This window comes from Zingiber officinale, chromosome 4B, assembly GCF_018446385.1.
Source record: "Zingiber officinale cultivar Zhangliang chromosome 4B, Zo_v1.1, whole genome shotgun sequence".
NCBI classification, from domain to species: domain Eukaryota; kingdom Viridiplantae; phylum Streptophyta; class Magnoliopsida; order Zingiberales; family Zingiberaceae; genus Zingiber; species Zingiber officinale.
In genome coordinates, this window is record NC_055993.1 from 119,815,904 (window position 1) to 119,833,055 (window position 17,152).

Below are 17,152 nucleotides of genomic sequence, written 5' to 3' on the forward strand. Positions count from 1 at the left end.
GGGCACGATTGGTCATATCGAGTCCTGAAACAGGGATGCAAAGGTAGATCATTACTACTGACTGGCAATTCTCTTGGCAGTATCCTTCAACTTGTCAACATCTTAGCTGAGATTCTAGGAGTTAACTCATTTCGTTTGGCTTTCAAATCTTCAGATCAAATGGACCAGAACAGAGTAACCCACAAACCAGTGATTTTTTGTCTGGATCTATTCTATGAGTTTGAATCTTTCGCGTTCGATGTGTCAATTCCAACCCAATCAAACTTGTGGTGAGGTGATGATTTTAGGAGAGTAAAAAAATATTGTTTATGTAAAACATTTTCTGAAAAAAAAAAAAATTACTCAACACAAGCAAACTTGTGAACAACTTGAATGATAACAGGAAGCACAAGCAAACTCGCAGACAAGTTAAATGACGGCTGATACGAGGGCCCCCAGTAGCAAAGAGCAAAGGTGAGTGTGTCTTCTTAATTTTTCAGACATCTAACATCGAATTTTCAGACCTTAACATATGTGTATCCACCGTGAAATGTAGTTCATGAAAAAGAAGCAAAGATTAGACTTAAAATTATAGTAATCAAAATTCTACAAAATCTGGAGAGAAAAAAACACAAACAAAATTGCGTAAATAAATCTACAGAGAGAAAAATACTTATTGAGGCTTGCTGACTCTGAAAAAAGGAGTGCAGAATAGGGGCAATTCTCAAATATACATGTGTGATTTCCACTTTACTTGTCCTGACTTGTGTAACAGCCCTTTGTTTCTTCTGCGATATTCGCCCACACGTTTGCCATCTTTTCCGCATAGATGATCTGAATGTCATGAGGATTTCGGATTGTTAGTAACAAAAATTTAGAACAAAAGATTGACATGCCAATTGAAACAATCAGATCGGATGGGCAGATTGGACCAGTCGGACAGGCAGCCATGTCAATCAAGCAAGACAGGCCCATCAGGTCGAGTAGCCAAGTAGGCCAATCAAGGTGAGCAAGCCAAGCGACTTGAACAAACTAAGCCAGCTGGTCAAGCAGAGATGGTTGAATGATCCTATCAGGCTTAGCAGGCAAATGGCCAATTCATGTAGGATTGGCCAAATGAATTGATTAGACCAAACGGACCAGTCTAGGAAGCAGACTGAACAAATTGAACAAGCAGCTGCGATAGGTTGAGCTAGAAAAGTAAAGACATGCAGGCGGACTAGTCGTACCAGACTGAGTATATCGTGTGTCCTAGATGAGTCAATTTTGATTTCAGAGGCTATTTTATCATTGTGAAGATTATTCCTTATAAAATTCTGATAAAGTGATCATAAGAATATTTGTACCAGATAATTATCCCAATGCAAAGGAACAAATATACTGTCGTAGTGTCTTTATCTCGCTAGGCAAAATACATTAGGATGCTTAACTAGTAAACAACACGCTTCAAACCATCTTGGAATGCATATGTCTAAATGAAAAGGAGTTGTTCTATAGTGTTTTTTTTCTTTGGAGCATACCTGATTACTGACGAATCCTTTAAGCATCAATAGAAAATCCTCGTGTCTCTCCTTGTCTAGCCTCTCGAGTTCACTCCTGTTGTTTTCCTGCATTTGATGTTCAGGTAGCAGTTAGGTCAATTCCCATGAGGCTCTGAAAGATCAGATTGAATACAATCTAATCGGTTCTAAAGAAAGAAAAGAATATTGATCCCTTAATCAGATCATCCTATTGCATTCACAACAATACTATTTAAAAATTATGTATAAATCTAAAAGCAGAATAGGCATTTCCTATGCCAATTTTCACAATCAAGTTTGACAATAAAAATGAGGAGATCCAGAAAGCTGAACTCAATAGTCAGGCATAGAGCTTAGTTGCCTTTGTCGTTAGTTTGGCTTGAAAAATAATGGAAGTTGTGTTGTGTGCATAGATATCTTGAATTGGTTACAAATAAGGACTGAATTTGATGCAACTTGGAATCCCAACATAGGGAGGAGATCCAATGGGGGCTAGTTATCAAACTATATGAGATTCAGAATTTTATCAAATCAAATGGGCATTAAACATAAAGATTTACATTAAGGGGTGCTTGGTTGGAGGGAATGAGAGTGGGGAATGGGAAAGGGATTGAAAGTGGATGTTTGGTTAGGAGGATTAGTGGTGGGTCCCATGGATTCATTACCCCAAACATGGGAATGAACCATTCCCTAGCAAAAGGAGGGGAATGGGAAACCCCCCATTCCCATTCCCCACTTCTAAACATGCTATATACTATCTGAAACAATTTTTCCAATCAAACCAACACTTAAAAGTCCAACAAGGAAGAACAATTAAGATAAGTAAAGAATCGCGAAGCAGAGAAAAGATCACAAGTTTCCATCAATAAGGTAAAAAAAATAGTAGAAAAAGAATGAATTTGCATAGCAAAGCACGACTCATAAAATCGAATGATTAGAAGAGACCAAATGCAAGAATCGAAGAGGCCTTGAAGAACTAGACAAACAGAAGATAGAAAAACATGAAGGGCACAGAATAATTCCTTATGTTTTTTAACTCCCATTCTAAGCTCCTCACAAATGGCTGTTAATTTGGGAGAGATGTGACTAGCCAACACTTAATCCTTAACCTATTTAATTTGCCATAAGTGATAGGCTCTAGCTAAAAAGAGCATATGAGAATTCATTGGATCGATTGAGAAAGTTTATTGTAATAAAACTTAAACAGGTCCAAGTTCTTTCCTTACCAAGATAAGAGGATCTTGGTCTTTCATAAGAGTTCCATAAACACATCAATTTTCAGTGCATGGTAATAAAAAGATCCAAAACAGAATTGCTGATCTATGCATTTTTCCCTCAAAATATTTAATCATATCTAAATTGATTCAAGAATGTTATTGCATGCTAGGAGCTACCACTTACAATAACAACAATAACAACAACAACCAAGCCTTATCACACTAGGTGGGGTCGGCTATATAGATACTCTACGCCATTGGGCTCTATCCCTATTATATCATCATTTATATTTAAATAAATTTTATCTTATTTTATTATTACTAACCAAGTCTTTTTTGTCTTCCTCATTTGATATGCATATTTGTCATAATTTCGCTTGGAGCTACCACTTATACCCTAAATTTTGGGAGGGATCATCGGCTTCACTAGAATCACCCAACCCTACAAGTGGCTGGAACATGAGATAGGCTTTCAGTTGTCACCAAGTCTAGGTTGGTTTCCAGGTAGTCTATTCTGAGAGTCTATTCTGAGTACGGGTATAAACGAGTCAAGCCGCTCGTGGGCTATTGGGGCCTCGGCTCGAAAAAAAGTTCGTTCGAGATCGTTCGATTAAGTTTAACGAGACAAGCTCGAGATCAAAAATATTATCGAGTAGAGCTCAACAGTATTTGATTCGTAAGCTCACGAATATGTTCATCTAGATACTCGTGAACGTGTTCGTTCAAAGACTCGCGAACATATTCATTAAGAGTCTCGTGTGTGTGTGTATATATATATATATATATAACGTAAATAATAAATATAATAATATATAAAAAAAAGGACAGCCCGGTGCATGAAGCTCCCGCCATGCAAGGTGCCGAAGAAAGATCTATTGTACGCAGCCTTACCCTGCTTTTTTGCAAGAGCCTGTTTCTAGAAATATAATAATATCTTATTAATTATTATAGCTAATTATCTTAAACGAGCTCGAACTAAGCTCGTTTAATTTTTAAACCAATTTTTTTAACTGAGCTGAAGCTATTAATTTTGTTATGCGCTGAACTAGAGCTTAAGAACTAAAGCTCCAATCGAATTCGAGTTGAGCCCAAGCTTAGGGATAACGAACTGAGCTTGAGCTTGAGCTTGAGCCTCTGTTCAGCTCGGCTCGATTCGATTACACCCCTAATTCTGAGTGTTCCTGCTGCCAAAGAACTTTCATGGATTTCATATATCAACCAAACCAGTCTAACCTAATCATCTGCCTTCCACTCTGTGCTCCAGTCCACTCCTGAACCTTTTGTTGCCCAAGCCTCCTCACTGCTGAATAAAGTTCTTCTGCGTCCTTGGTTAGTACAATCAAAAAATAAAATTTCCCAGATATAAAAAAAACCAGGACGTTTCACATAGTATGGTGGAGACACATGGGCATTCCTTTAGATGAGATAAAACATGCATTTGGGAGCTCTCAATGAAGTGGGGCATGGCATACATTATCCCGCAATTGCCTTATTATTTTCATATTGATCTCTCTTTTCTGCATCAAATTTTTCCTGCAATGCATGAAAACAACCTTGCTGCCTGGCCGGCAAAAACATGATCATGTGCTATGTTTGACTTGTTCAGATGCAATAGGAAGACATTACAAAACTGTAGTGATTAGAGAAAAACAAAACATGACATGATTGCATATTGCAGAATGGTAGGTAAGTGGGAGAGTAATTCACTTCAATATATTTGGTCTGGAATGATTTGCTGGTAACTGGACTAATGGAGTTTCAAAGATAAATGGACAAACATGACTTAAGGTCCAGCTGACACCAAGAAAATGAAATTGGCAGGAGTTATACACATCCTTAACTAAAATGAGCAGATAGCGTCTATTCAACACATCTAGGTAGCATTATCAAAAGTGAAAACACATGAATTTTAATATAAAAACATCAGATCAAAATAAGGGAACCGTTATCTAAAATTGATGTAATCTGATTTGATTGGAGATGAAATGACCACAACAATTAGCAAGTCATGACAGTAGTGCCAATTTGTGAATCTTCCCAACTTAAAAAGTTATATGAGTGCACTTACCATCTGATTCTGAGCAATATTAAAATAGAAGAGCATCACAAAATATGTAACAAAATCACAGACAATACCAAAGATTGAGGCATAAATATGACTATTATTAATATTATTATTATATGCAGTGTAGCATGATTAGAATTGAACAACATGGTAGCCATATTCAAACACCAAGAAACTATAAAAGTCAGAGTTAAGTCACCTTGAATTATAGGACTGTAAGTGTTATCTGAATTATGATGTTTTGTACTGATTCTTGATTAGGTTTCATGTTATGTTAGAATATAATACAAATTGCAGCCAAGGAAAAAAAATATCACATCTCTAACATGCAATCCAACAATCTACTTCATGTACCCTTAACTCTGCAAATGCTTTAATCCATTATTGCAGTCTCAAAAGTTGCTAAGCAGTTCATTGTTCAGTATTTACCTTTATACACTCATAGTCTTTAATCGCACAGACTTTAGCATCTTCTGTGTTTCTTATTGTTTCTTTCAGCTCATCTATCCTTTGAAGTTTAGACTTGTCCCCCGATTGTATTGAAGACGCTTCCAATTTCTCTCTCCTTGCATGCAAGGAAGACAAATCGGTGGTAAGTGTTTGGACTGTCAAAAGCGCAGTAGAACGATCTGAGAATGCACCGTGAACAGCTAGCATCAATCCTAGATATTCATGAAGAATATCCTGTGAAAATCATGAACAGGTACTTGAGAGCATAAACAATAAGAGAATCCACTTCAAATAATGACATTGTTATATCAGTGTATAAGGACTAGAACCAGATGTTTGACTGTGTGTCCATTTGATTCTCGATAGAATCTACTTATTCTCAAAAGTGCAGTTGCAAACTGTTTGATTTCAGCAGCTCTTCGTCTCTGTGATAGATAAGTGGCATTTTCTGTTTCAAATTTAGCAAGCTTCACAAATGTCAACCCCAGTTGGCCCAATGTGTCTCCAATATCCTGCTGTGCATTGACAAGCACCTCAGCCTGCAGAAGGAAAAGAAAAAAAAAAAAGAGAATCTTTCATATTAGTAAAAGAATCTGCAAGATGGTCACATGCATGGTATACATCAAATATCAGGTAAACAGCAAAACATAGATAGTTCTCATGTTTCAGATCAAACTGATGAAACATCTCGAGATGAAAATGAAGGGCACTGGTAAAGGATTTTAAGATATCTTTTGAGGTAATTTAAACATGCATCTCCAAAGTAATTTATGTGATCTAAATAGGAATAATTAAGTCCGGTCAGATTAAGCTATTTCATGATTAAAAATAAGTTCCAAAACCCAATCCAAGAATTAAACTCAAAATTAAATTTAGTTTCAAGTTGATTATACTTGTTCAACCAAGTTTGTGAACTTTGTATTTAAATGCATATGTGAATAAAATAAAGGATATTTCACAAAAATTAGTTAAACAATTTAAACTAAGTCTCCCAACTCAATATTCTGCGACAAAATAAGTTTGGGTTGGAAAGAAATTACTTCCACTGTAAGCAATCAGTATACTTTCCTTGTAATCTAAATCACTCTTTGAAATTAAAACATTACATGACTAAGGAAAAACTTTTGAGGTTACTTCACAAAGAATATCAAATTCCACCCAAGAAAACCACTGTGCATGTGATCTAATAATTGCAGGAAAATAATAAATACTAATAGAATCGGCAAACTTTTGTTTGTAGAATCATTTCCTCATGTCATAAGATACTCAATAGCTGATTTACAAAATTTATAAATAGAAAGTTCGCTTGTGTGGATGAGTACAAAGGAAGAAGACAAGGAAGAGGGAAAAGGACAAGGAATCTAATAATGTTAAACTAGATTTTACAAGCTTTCTTGTTCGTTTCCCTTCCCCTCCTTTTTGCTGGTTTGTTGCCTATCCAACCACCCAAGTAAACTTGCTCAACAAACCACAAGAAACCTCATCCTTGATCCTTTCATTTTGAAATCTTGGGCACACCTCCTTCACAAAAATCTGAAGTGCATGTCCATTGAGTTGAGGACAATAGAACCTTGTCATTTGTAATACAAGTACTAAAGTGAGGCTCAAGTTACTTGAAGGTTGAGGCACTTCAATTTATGAATTGGAGGATTGGAGGTGTGTGGAGTTTGGCAGACCATTACTATGTCAATGGAATTTATAAGATAATGTGTGCAACTGAACCCATAACATATGGGATTTGTCGCAATGTTCAAGATAATTAGTCATAGAATTGATTTCACTCTTTTTGAGGCAACGTGAGATGCCAGCTGACAGATGTTGCCAAGGATGCAAAAAGGTGTTATGTGGGCCTTTTATTCTAGACTTCTTGAAATGGAAAGAGTCATTTTAATTTCGAAAGCTTATACTGATTTCTAAATAAAGGAATGCAAACCTGAATTTTCACAAAGATGGAAGTTTTAGAATAAGGACAAACTGAATTATTGTTTGCTTCTTTTGTTAATGGAGATGTGTTTTTTATTTGGTCACACTTGCAAAATCAAAGTCTGCAATCCTTTATTGCTACATTGATTCCATGCCCTTACACTTAGAACACTGGATTACCAACAAATTCAAATTAAGCTTTTAACACTGATAAATTTGTAACTTGCCCCAATATAGGAAGCTAGTGTTTTGATCACCAATTCGATAGTAGATAGTATAATCAGTTGCCCACCCTCTACCTAGTTTTCTTCAAATTGTATATTTCATAGCAGATAATCAATTTGCCAATCTAATCAAGTTAAATTTGAAAAATTATCTAAAAAATTGAGCACCCATATGAGCACAGAGAATCAAAATTTACTCTAATTGTAAGCAAACAACACATACCTGCCTGGAAGAAGTTGTGAGCTGCTGTTCTAAATCTTGCATCTTCACTTTCCTATCCAGGAACTCCTTGTCCTCCTCTACCACCAAGGGCTTTGCGCCTCCCCAGTCATTTGTTACCGACTGCTTGAACTCTCTGAATATCTTCATGAAATCCCTTCCTCCCTTTGCCGGTTGGCCAATTTTTTGGGTCACCATACCCTCACTCCCTCCTGCCTCACCAAAGACATGATTCGGCAGCGTCCCCATTCCTCCTGATCTTGACACCGCCTCTGTACTCACGGGTAAAGGAGAATTGCCAGGCAGCCTAAGAAATATCCTGAACTCGTTGCTCCTCCCGATCACTGGATGGGCAGCCAGTCGATTGAGGTACTTCTCCATGGCAGAGCGGCGCTGCTCAACGAATTCGTGTTTCTGCATTACCTGTCCCTCGACCACACTCTTGTCAGGCCGCTGAGGGATGAAGTACCCCCGGTAAGCCTCAGCGAAGCGGTCAGCAAGGGCGACGACATCCTTGAACCTCCTGCGGACGCGAAGCTCGGAATGGCCGCCGACGATCCGAGTGGTGATGAGGTAGGAGACGAAGGATCCGGAGCCAGGGACGATGGAGGAGCCAGCTTCCTGCTCCTTCTGGGGGTCGGAGACAGAGATCTTGAAGCACTCGGAGGCCAAGGATAGGCCGGCTCGAGAGGGCGCTTCGTGGACGCGAGGAGAGGGGGCCGAATCGAAAGCGTCGTAACTACCGTCCTCGCTGGGGTCGAATAGGGAGAAGGCGGCGTCCGGTTGGATGGCGAAGGGAGTGGTGGAGGCGAGCGGTGGGGAATCAGGGGCCGGAGGAGGGTGGAGAAGAGGATCGCCTCCGTTGACCTCGGCGGGTACCGACGATAGGAGGCCTTCGCCTTCGCTGTCGCCGGCGAGGGTTAGGGCTTCCATTTTTGCAGTCTCTATTTATTCATTGTCTTCTGCCTCTATATTAACCGGGGAGAGTACGGCGTCGTGGCGGCGTTCGCTGCGGCTAGCGGATGCGGAGGATGAGTAATCGGATGCGGGTTGCGGGTGTAAGCCAGTTAGAAAGAGATACATCCTGTCTCAACACTCATGACTCAACTAGGTGCTTAATTGTACATTATAATTATCTATTTTATTATTTATTAAAGATAACTAAATAAAACTTGTTAAGTCATTGAGCGTTAAACACATCTCTTAAATATCAAATTTTTACTTAAAATTTAATACGTAAATACGAAGGGGGCGTTTGGTTTAAATTTATTAATCGGAATGATAATGAGTTTGATTATGGAGTCAATGGGAATGAGAATCAAGATTGTATTATAAGCGTTTGGTTCAAAATCTGGAATGAATATGATTATAATTGATGATGTTTATTTCGAATCAACATTAGTAATAGGAATCAAATAAATTTCCAATTTTACTCTTCCACGTTAGGTACATGCCCGACGTCTCCCCCTCCGCCGGCAGCAGCGACCATCCCGGTCGGTACCGCTTCAGCAATGCCGTCACGTCATCGATGATGTCATCGCTGACGCCGAACGTCTCGAAGCCCCACCGCTCCAACCGTCGGCACCACTACCTCCCTCACTCCCTTCGCTCACCGACCACCACTGCGTCTACGCCGCCCTCGTACGCCAGCAGTCCGACGAGGCTCCGAAAGCACTCCCTCTCTAGAGCAAGCCGCTCGTTGCACCTTGTCGGGAAGCTCTCCTCCAGCATCTCGAAATAGGAGCCGTAGAACTGCAGGCACTCCTCGAAGGACTCCATGAACTCGCCCGCGGCGCCGAAGTCCGCCTCGTCCTCCACTACGGTCAATACCCTTGCCCGCAGCGCCGCCACAGCCCGTCGGCGAGTCCCGCCCCGGCGGCCGTAGGCGTCGGCGATCAGGTCGAGATACTCGACGATCACGCCGTAGCACGACGCCAGCGGCAGTGGAGGAGACGACGGTGAGCCAGACGCGCGGGGCGTCTGCATCGGCGCGCGAGGCGAGGGCCTCGAGGAGCATGGGCCACTGGGTGCAGAAGGTGTTGCTGACGTCGACGATGTGGAGAGCAGGCTCGTCGTCGAGGGCCTGGAGGAGGGCGCCGTTGGCGGCGACGTGGCCGAAAGTGGACCACGGGGCAGCCTCCTGTCATTTGAGGGCGAGGCGGCGGGTGGAGGCGAAGGAGACGGTGCGTTCGGCGACAGCGAGGGAGGTGTTGTAGCAGTGGTCGCCGTAGGGGGAGGCAAGCTTGTTGAGCATCCAGAGGAGGCGGTGCAGGTTAGCAGAGTCCTTGTCTGCGAAGGCGCGGGCGCAGTGCCGGAGGAGGTCGGCGGCCCACGGCTTGGCAGGCTCGACGGATAATAAAGGATCGAGGTCGAGGTCGAGTTGGCGAGCGGACGTGATCGGAGGTGGGGCGTTTGACGAGGTGGCGACATTCGACGTTGGCGTCGTTCGAGAATAGGTTGCAAAGAGGAGAGGAGGAGAGAAATGCGATGGGAAATTAGGTTAAGAGTATTTTTGGTATTAATGAGAAATTGTGATTGCTACAAAATACAGGAATGGGTGATTGAAGGGGTAGGACACCGGAATAAGTCATTACCCACTAATAAAGAATCATTCCCTCATTTATATTTCTATTGTTGTAATCCAAATATTAACATTGATTGTTATTCTCATTCCTTACTTCTATTCCCTAACCAAACGCCCCCTAAATTATTTTATTTTGTAATGGATGAAAATATTTTCATCATAGATATTAGCAAGATTTACGTATCTTATTCTCCATATATACCATTATATTAAAATTTTTGATAATATCATATCGAATTTTTTTTAATATTGATATGAAATTTATTATTTTTAAGCATATTTCAAATAATTCTTTTATAAATTATTTAGTACTGCCAGTACTTGATTATAATTTTGATATTTAAAAAAATTAAAATATGAAAATTTTGATATATCATAATTTTAATATACAAAAATTTAGAAGTATCAATTCAAATGGATCAGATTTAGATTGATTTTTTTTTTAAATCTAACCCAAACTCAAATTCAACCCAAAATTCTTAAATCTACTAACCTAACCCCAACCTAAATAATCCAAAAATCAAATTCAAAATAACTTTTTTTACTATTTTTCTTATAATTATTCATTTTTATCTCAATATTTCATTATTATCATACTAACAATGATATTACTATACATAAAATCATTTTAATTTTTAAAATAAATTTGATTTAAACTAAAAAAAATCCCACTAAATGATTAAACCCTAAATTCAGATCAAATCGGATCAATCCAAATCCAATCTGAACCGAAATATTTCAACCCAAAATTCATCCAATCGAAACCCGAACCCCAAAAATTTGTTAACCCAAATCTAATTTTTTTTTCATGTTGATCCAAATCGGATTATCAAGTCGGATTTATTTTTAACACTCCTATACAAATTTCAATACAATTTTAATATATATTTTTTAAATACTTAAATTGTTTTTACGGTATAATATAAAATTTTAGATACTACACATATTCCACCCCTAAACATATCATAATAATTGATTAATTTTATCACAAAATTATATGAGTACTTGGTGAAGTTTTGAAATTAAACTCAAATTTCAAATAAAAAAATTTAAAAACATTCTTAATTATTCATATAATAAAAAATATATAATTATATATATATATATATCAAATTAACACCGCACTCATAATTTAATATCTAAAATACCTCTTTATTTTTCATAATGGAACCTTAATAAAAGCTACTACTCGAATGATACAATTTTAATCAAAGTAACTCTAAGATGATATAACTTCAATTTAAAAAGCTACTAAAATTGCTCCAAAATAATATATCTTTAATTAAAACCACGCTAAAATTGAGAGTAAAAGCCAATAAAGTAAAAAATCAAATACCTAGATGTCAAAAAAAAATATTTCAGATATCTTTTTAATAATTTTTAAAAAATAAAAAACCCTATGATATATATAAATAAATAAGAATATTTTTTATTTTTTATTTATATTCTATAAAATAAAATAAAATATAAAAATAAAACTGTAACTGAATGATAAAATTATTACCGTATGACATCGAAATCATGAATTCGAGTCGCAAAATAACCTTCAACAATGTAAGATAAGACTCCGTATACTAAACTCTTATCCAAGATCCTATATTAATAGGAATTCATGCACCGAACTGACCTTGACTGATATTCTACAAAGTATGCACATAGATGAACAATATTGTAGTCTTTTATCTTCTCTCAGTGTAACTATATATTACACTTCGGTAAGGGCTACTTAGAACACATAATGCTACAGCAAACCAAAGCTTGCTCTGGAAATCTCTAACTTGAAAACATGCAAAAGTGTTCATCTCAGAAATGAGGATTGGCACATGCATTCAACGTACATCAAGCAATTATAGTACTACACAGATCAGAAGCAATTGATTGATATAAGCAAGTGGACAGTTCTACATTCAATCACAGTTTAGAAATTTAAGACTTCGTCTGGATCAAGAGAATGAGGTGAAATCTTCGAGGCGCGCAATGTAGACCTCTTCGAACTCATTGTCGTCTGCTAAAAGGTATTCAAAATTTTGAGAACTCGCAAGTGTAACTCAAGTGTTTATGATTAATCATGTGTAGAACTGAAGCTCTAGGTTACAAATCAAACAGAATTAGGAAAGCACAGCAAACGGATACTACTAGTAAAGATGTATTTATCATTTATGTTATTGCATAGGCAGATGCCTCAGTCGAGCGAACCTATAGTATTTTGCAACTCTTTCCTGCATAATTGTTCAACAAAGGAAGAGTGTCCTTCCAACAAACAATCACAAGGCAGTACGAATGATTTCTCCTTTAGTGACATAGGAACATAATCCGCATTGAGGTAACATAATGGTAGAGCTATAGCCATTTTTCCCATATTTGCTTTCACTGTAACTAACTACTCATGAACACACTTCAATCTTTTAGCCATTCTTCCCTCTTTGCCTTTTTTTTTTTAATCCAGGTGTCTGGGCTTTTGGGCTCAACTAAACTTGGAGGTGGGCAACATTCCCCCTATTCGCCCACCGAGTAAATTTGGAAGCACGAGCGGGGGAAGCACAAGCGGGTCCTTGCCCGACAACCAATTTCCAAGATTTTTCATTCCACGGGAGGAAAATGTCCTACAGTAGGTCATAGCTTGGATTTGAACCGTGGGTGCTTGGGATTTTGTTGAACACGCTTTGCTGTTGCACCATGCCCGGGGGATCAGCTATTATACCCTTTGCCTTTTGTCTTCTTATCTTGCCTAGCCAATCACCAAATTTGTCAATCCTCACTGTCCAAATAACTCAGCTTTTGCTATAACTTCCATTCTAGCAAGCTATATGTTTTAACTATTGGGGATCGGTTAGATGGATATTATCCCATTGATTTTCATTCAGAAAACAAGAATGTTTCTTAAACACTAAACTATCTTTATAAAATGATAATTAGATCGATATGCTTCCTTGACTGTCTACATAAGAACCATTTTTTGTTCAAAACACTGAATGAAGGCAAACAGATACTTGAATATATATAAGAATATAAAATGCATGCAGAAAGGAATATGAAGAGTTGAAAAACTCTGAGAAATAAAATACCTGGTTTTCTAAGGGTCAAAGCCACAACAGCATCATTTTCAACCTGTGAAAGAACAACCAAGAAACTTGTGGCTTAAAATTGCCTTTTTTCCTCGTTATACTTGATTGAGAAGTGGGACTGCAGCCAAATATGGGGCTATTGGATTCTAAATGCCAGTCAAATGTATTACCCTTTGCTCTGCCAATGTCTTTGAATCTTCCAATATGGTATTGCTTGTCAATAAGGTTAGTCGTTGACTATCTGTAGGTTGATCGACCAAGCTTTGCAGTTTCTGCTTTATATCCAAGGCTGTGTCTGTTGGATCACATTGCATAAAGTATGTTGTCTTGTGGCGCTTAACCCTAATATACATTGCCTGAAGCCAATAAAATATTGAATTGACATCAATGTACATCACAAAGATATTTTAAATCTGTTTGTTGACAGATAACCGACGCTGAACAAATATGCTCATATATAATTCATTAAGGAATTTTTTATGTTGTACTTCAGAGTTGTTCATTAACTATCTTTCTAACCAAAGAGAAATAATCCTATAAAAGCTCCTATGACATCATAGACAATTCTTTACTGAATTGACTAGATTGGAGAATGATTTACTGTCCGTGAACCTGATCATGTGGTACCCCAAGAAGAATCTAGGAGCCAAGATGGAACAAATAATTATTTAGACCTTTATCATAATTCAAAAGGTCCACTATAAATCAGAAAATTCAACTAGAGCTTAAGTCCCATTTGTCAGCTAATGACATTTTCATTTATCTAACTAGAGACACGACTGTCATTGCCTAAGAATAACAGTAAAAAACTCCACTTTTCTCCTAGCATTAGCCAAAAAAACAAGACTAAAAATCTAGTCCAACACGTTCAAAGATCATCTCTACGACATAAGGAATAGAAAAAAAATATATCAGCAATGAAGATCTTCAAGCATAAATTTATCATCTACCAACAAAGTGAACAGCACCCAATGGTCATTCATACTTCTAAGGTATGAAAATGGATTATATTTGGGCCATCAAGTGTTTGTTCCAGATGTAATGCAGGGAACTGATTTACTATCCAGTCACTTGGGCATCCTTCCTGCCTTTATTTTCCATTCTTTTTTTTTTTCTCTTCTAAAACGCGCTCTTAGCTAGGCTTCACTATGAATGTAGTTCATAATGAACTTGGAGGTTGGCTTTGTGGGAAAACTATAGCAGAATTCTTATAGCAAACAAGGAAGCATGCTCAAAGATCAGTATAACCAAATACTACACAAGAAATTGTCCTCGAAAGCAATCGTGATGATCGCATCAGATGACACAGTGATCAAGGAGAGGATGCGATAATGGATCACATAGCTAAACGATCCACGCAAACACGGGCTAGAAAAGAAGAAAGCAAACAAGAGGAGGAAGAACCTTGACAATTGAAGCAGCAAATCCGCCTATGGATTGGTGAGATGCGGAGGGAGGCTGGCGAAGTTTCCGGCGGTTGGCGGACCGATGGTTGGCCTGTGGGAGAGGGCCAGCGGCGAAGTTGTAGTTTGGGGCTTCTTTCTACAGCCGTCTGATTATGATCAACAGGTGGCGATGGATATATAAGGAAAATTTTACTATTTTTTGTTAACAAGATTCGTCATTTATCAACAATACTGTATTATAAACTTTTTAAAATTATCAAAACAATCTAAAATATTCTTTTGCGCCAGCGCTACACGTCTTACAACGATTTTAATCAAATTTAATTTTTTTTGATAAAATTAGTCAAAAATATCTTAATAAATAAGTGTTCTATCCATCATAATTTTAATAAGTTAAAATAATTTTATTACATCATAACGATTATAACTTTAACAATTATACTTATTAAAGCATCAATAAGAGCATCTACAATCCAAATATTAAAAGGTGTTTATAACAAATTTTCTTTTGCTATTAAAAGTATTGAGAAGGAGTTGTTATAATACTCTTTGCTGGAAGGCATTCAAAATTTTGAACGTGTTCAAGCAAAGCAAAGGTGAGCTGGGCGCTTCCACCTTTGGGGGTATATTTTTTAAAAAATTTAAATTTTATTTATTAAAAAATTATAAATTTTAAAAAGTAAGATTATTAGTAAAAATAATAATAATAATTTAATATTTTAAAACATATTTAAATATATTTATTTAATATAATATAATTTTAAGATAATTGAATGGATTGTGGGATCCATGTTAATATTAAAAGGAATATGGATGAAAGAAAAATATTGTTATAATAAGTATGTGACGGTGAATCTCATGCTTTTTTATAAGATGGTAGATATAACAACATAATGTTGTGGATATCCTAATATATATATTAATAGAATGTTATAACACCCCTTTAGTATTAATATCATAGTATCATAAGCAAACGGGTCAGCCCATATGTGTTTTTTTTTAATTTTATTTATTAAAAAAATATTTTTTTAAATATTATTTTTTAAAAAATAGTAAAATTATTTTTTAAAAAATAAGAATATTAATAATAATAATAATAATAATTTAAAATATATTTACTTAATATAATATAATTTTAAAATAATTAAATGAGTATGTGACAATAATTTTTATTTCTTTAATGAGATGATAAATTTGTGAGGATACTAGAAGGAACCGTTAAAATAACGGATCTATCTTTTTTAATGAGATGATAAATATTATAATGAGCGTCGGATGTAAATGTCCTAATTATTAAAATTCAGATTATAACAGTTTTAGTTATGATAAATCATTTTAATTGAATTGAATAATTTTTAACTAAATTGATAAAAATATTTTAATATAAATAGTAAGTTTGACTGTTTAATCGATACAATATATAATAGCTAAACCATATTTGTTGCAACGAAAATAAAAATATAATAAAGCAGTATTTTAATATTTTTTAAAAATACTTTTTTAGATTTGGTAGCCTCCATTTTAAGCTGGAGTTTGTTGAGGTATGACTTGATTCCTTTTTTCATTCTCATGCTGGTTTTGGTCTGCTCTGATCTTATTATCGGTTTGCAGCGCAACATTTCGTTCTTCAGGAACATCCTGCAGAACAGGAAAATGCATTTCTTGGACTCTCTCATAGTTACTTTACTCGTCGTGGAGATCTTGATGTCGATATATCGTAATGGAATGTAAACTTTTCGCAACCACAAGGCAGAAACCAGGAAGAGAGTGGGCCCTCTATCTTTGATATGAAGTTGTTCAAGGAAAACATCTTCAATTTTGATAGTTAAATTTATGTAAAAACCAAACTCTGGAGTTTGATAGAGTTCAGGTTTTTGTTTATTGGGCTTCTGTTGTCCACTGTTGAAATATTGACATTCGTTTTTAATAACGAAATCAAAACAAACAAAAAAGATTAATCAGGCAGGATAATATTGAACTTGGGGTGATCGGTCTAGTTCCATAGAAATTTTCTACCGATCACTTAGATAAATTAAGAAGTGCACGCAGCGGGCAATTCAGGAGTCCAACATCATTTAGTTGCGTACCTCATTCGGAAGAAAAATTCTTGTAATTTTTGTCATAGCTGGGGTTCGAATCGCGGGTATTTGGATGACAATTTGGATGCCCTACCATTGTATCATAGTCTTAGGGGCAAAAATGATTAATCAAATTGGATAACGTCGAGTCTGAGATAATTGGTCCAGTTTCACGGATTTTTTTTACTGGTTATCAGGGTAAATTGGGAAGCGTTCGCAGCGGGCAGTTTAAGAGCTCAGTATTCTTTAGTTGTGTGTTCCATTTGGAAGAAATTTTTTTATAAATTTATCATAGTTGAAGTTTGAATCATGAATATTTATATGATAATTTAGATGTTCTATTGAGACATCATAACTCCGGGTGCAAAACAAAGATAGGATGAAAAGTGTTTTTGTTTTTAAATGATGGCAATTAATTTCT

General features: G+C 36.7%; 2 protein-coding genes, 1 long non-coding RNA gene and 1 pseudogene across 4 annotated transcripts; 1 reads left to right on the top strand and 3 right to left on the bottom strand.

Moving 5' to 3' along the window:
• Positions 1 to 535: 535 nt before the first annotated feature.
• Positions 536 to 8,571, bottom strand: LOC121976262 (sorting nexin 2A-like). The gene is made up of 5 exons (XM_042528357.1): positions 7,602 to 8,571; positions 5,561 to 5,770; positions 5,211 to 5,465; positions 1,500 to 1,586; positions 536 to 813 (listed from the first exon to the last, which is right to left on the bottom strand). The coding sequence occupies exons 1-5, from the start codon at positions 8,529 to 8,531 to the stop codon at positions 730 to 732; spliced, it is 1,566 nt and encodes a 521-aa protein (XP_042384291.1). The 5' UTR covers positions 8,532 to 8,571; the 3' UTR covers positions 536 to 729.
• A 425-nt stretch (positions 8,572 to 8,996) lies between these two features.
• Positions 8,997 to 12,011, bottom strand: LOC121978604 (annotated as a pseudogene).
• Positions 11,961 to 14,816, bottom strand: LOC121976265 (ubiquitin-like). Of its 2 annotated transcripts, none has more exons than XM_042528360.1 (4): positions 14,652 to 14,816; positions 13,418 to 13,603; positions 13,248 to 13,290; positions 11,961 to 12,190 (listed from the first exon to the last, which is right to left on the bottom strand). In XM_042528360.1, exons 2-4 carry the CDS (start codon positions 13,598 to 13,600, stop codon positions 12,126 to 12,128), a joined length of 291 nt encoding a protein of 96 aa, XP_042384294.1. In that variant the 5' UTR covers positions 13,601 to 13,603; positions 14,652 to 14,816; the 3' UTR covers positions 11,961 to 12,125. The 2 variants fall into 2 exon arrangements, with proteins under 2 accessions (XP_042384294.1, XP_042384295.1); XM_042528361.1 differs by having other exon boundaries at positions 11,961 to 12,187; positions 14,652 to 14,813.
• Positions 14,817 to 16,149: 1,333 nt separating this feature from the next.
• LOC121976266 lies at positions 16,150 to 16,534 on the top strand. The gene is made up of 2 exons (XR_006110582.1): positions 16,150 to 16,194; positions 16,265 to 16,534. It is a non-coding gene; the product is annotated as an uncharacterized LOC121976266 (long non-coding RNA).
• Positions 16,535 to 17,152: the final 618 nt, after the last annotated feature.